We start from the raw sequence: 2,736 nt of genomic DNA on the forward strand, positions 1-2,736 counted from the left end.
ACAGAGAGGGGGGTGTTATATTGAGGGGGCGGGGCCTGTGTTATATACAGAGTGGGGGAGTGTGTTATATAGAGGGGGGGTGTTATATTGAGGGGGCAGGGCGTGTCATATATATATATAGAAGGCGGGGCTTGAGTTATATAATGGGGGGTCGTGTGTTATATAGAGAGGGGGTGTGGTGTATCATATATTTATATAAATAGAGGGCGCAGCAGGTGTTATATAGAGGGGAGGCGGGGCGTATCATATATATTTATATAAAGGGCGGGGCGTATCATATATTTATATAGAGGGGGCAGGGATGTTATGTAAAGGGAGGGGCGGGGGTATCTTATATAGAGAGGGGGCGTATCTTATAGAGAGGGGCGGGGTTTGTGTTATATAGAGAGAGGGATTGGTTGGTATATGTCAGCTGACCTGCAGCCCAGTATGTGAGGTGTCAGCAGTCATGTGACCCTCTGATGTATTACTTATATTGGGTCTATGTAACATCTAAAGGTTGGCAGGGCCCCCTATAGATCTTTCTGCCACATTACGCTGTCACAGTGAGTCTCCCTCCTGTTGCTGCATTTATTTATGGAAGGGCTCATATATGGGTCATCCTAATTCTGAATCCATTGGGATGGACGACCCCTCCAAATTGATCATTGCAGCGTTGACATTTCTGTCCTGACAGCCAATGGGAAGAAAGCGTCCTTGGTGTGATACCCAGCACACTGTGCTGCCCTCTTCTGTCCGTATCACCCCAACCTACAATCACATGACTGGGGGTGACATGAACAGCCTATAGAAGTCTGGTGAATAATATAGAGGAATGAACATTCATTTCCGGTGCCACCTGCTCAGTATTTCTGTATTTTGCATCTATTAGACGCTCAATATTCCTTCCCGTCCCCTGCAGAGAGACTTCTCCATGGAATCGGCACATCTGGAGGAGCCGAACAAGAAACATCGCCCCGGGAAGAGAAAGAGAAATGATGGAGGAAGTTCAGACGATCCCGGAGTGAGCGAGAACCAGCGTGATGAGCGGGCACCGCAGGTACGATGGGCACCACGGGGTGTTATCATTATTCATCTATCCTCTGCTGCCATACCAGTGCCAATGTGTGGGCAGCGCACTAATTGGGTATGATCCCCGGCTGATTGCTTGTGACTGATGGGTTCTTTTCTTCTGATAGAAGCGACGCTGCCCTGGGTTGGGCTCTCCGGAGGGCTGTGCGCTCCATTCTGGTCCTGAGAATCCTGGTCAGGTGAGTCATTGCCACAAATCAGGAGAAATCTCCTCTATTGTCATCATTTAATAATGGCAGCTCATTGTCTCTTACAGGACTGCGGGCTCTGGGGCCTGGACGCCGGCTACATTGTAAGTAAATCTATCAAATGTTAGAATAAACCTTTCCTCATCCCGGTATTATATCACCGTTGTGTATTATAGTCTTGTGTTATAATAGACATTTGTGTCTCCTCATCCCGGTATTATATCACCGTTGTGTATTATAGTCTTGTATTATAATAGACATTTGTGTCTCCTCACGTGACCTTTGTCATGTGTAACCTCCACGTGACCTTTGTCATGTGTAACCTCCACGTGACCTTTGTCATGTGTAACCTCTATTTGGTTGTTGTCATGTGTAACCTCCACGTGACCTTTGTCATGTGTAACCTCTATTTGGTTGTTGTCATGTGTAACCCCCACGTGATCTTTGTCGTGTATAACCTCTACACCATTCTTCTCTTTCAGTTCTCACAGGAGCAGTGTGCCTAAATCAGTACCAACACCAGTGTCTCGCAGAACTCCGACCCCATCGATCTCTCTACCTGTTCACACAGCCCCGCCCGCCCTACCTGCCGTGTTACGTCCTCCCTCCCACCATCATATGAACCTGTTTACTCCTTCCCAGGGTCTTCCACCCCCTCCTCCTCTACTGCAAGTCTCGGGCCACCCCCCGTCTGCTGTGCTAGCTGGTAAGTAGCCTTGTGGAATGATAATATAGGGAGTTTACAAGGCGACATTGCCATACCTGACAAAGCTGAGGGTTTAGGGTTATAGAATGTGTATTAGGTGTCTGCTTGGTAAATACGAATGATGCAGTACTGGGGTACTTATCCTTTAGAATGTAAGTGTTAATTAGTTTGATATTGCCAATATATGAAATAACCCCCAATGGCTTGGTTGTCTTTTTTCTTTTAACAGAACATAATATTATTGGACAAGAAATGAGTTCACGCTTCTTGGCAGCTCAAGGGGGCACAGCTGAGCTTGGTGCTGCAGTTAGACCCATGTACCAGTTCCACCAGCACAACCATCAACATACGCACCAGCATACGCACCAGCACTTCACCCCCTACCCTCACAACGTGAGTCTAAGCCATCACCTCCTTGCCACATGACTCATATGGATTCCTCGTCTTAATTGCTGCTGTGACAGTTTCTTTCTTTGTTGCCTCCCAGTTTATGGTCATATCCCCTTTCTTTGTCTCTCATCCTGCTAATCTATCCTATACACTATAACACCTTCCCCACATTTTTCAGATTTGTACACCCCTCCACCTGTACACCTCTACGCTTCCCCAGTGATATATGCTCTCCATCTATACACCTTGTCTCTGCAACCTCCTCCTAATGCACCTTTTACACCTTGTACCTTCTTATATCTCCTGTATATCTATCTGTGTTCAGTGTATACCATGTCTCTGCACCCCCATTTTTTCCAAATGTTCCCTGTTCACCCCCCC

General features: G+C 46.9%; 1 protein-coding gene across 1 annotated transcript in view; it reads left to right on the forward strand.

Annotated features, from left to right (window-relative positions):
* FBRS (fibrosin) overlaps positions 1-2,736 on the forward strand; it is a 15,384-nt gene that overhangs the window by 1,212 nt on the left and 11,436 nt on the right. Inside the window, exons 2-6 of the mRNA XM_072416895.1 lie at positions 902-1,039; positions 1,179-1,250; positions 1,328-1,363; positions 1,719-1,965; positions 2,195-2,358. Of these exons, the coding sequence (XP_072272996.1) occupies positions 902-1,039; positions 1,179-1,250; positions 1,328-1,363; positions 1,719-1,965; positions 2,195-2,358 (657 nt within the window). The remainder of the gene's footprint in view (positions 1-901; positions 1,040-1,178; positions 1,251-1,327; positions 1,364-1,718; positions 1,966-2,194; positions 2,359-2,736) is intronic.

Source organism: Pyxicephalus adspersus, chromosome 7 (genome assembly GCF_032062135.1).
Source record: "Pyxicephalus adspersus chromosome 7, UCB_Pads_2.0, whole genome shotgun sequence".
NCBI lineage: Eukaryota > Metazoa > Chordata > Amphibia > Anura > Pyxicephalidae > Pyxicephalus > Pyxicephalus adspersus.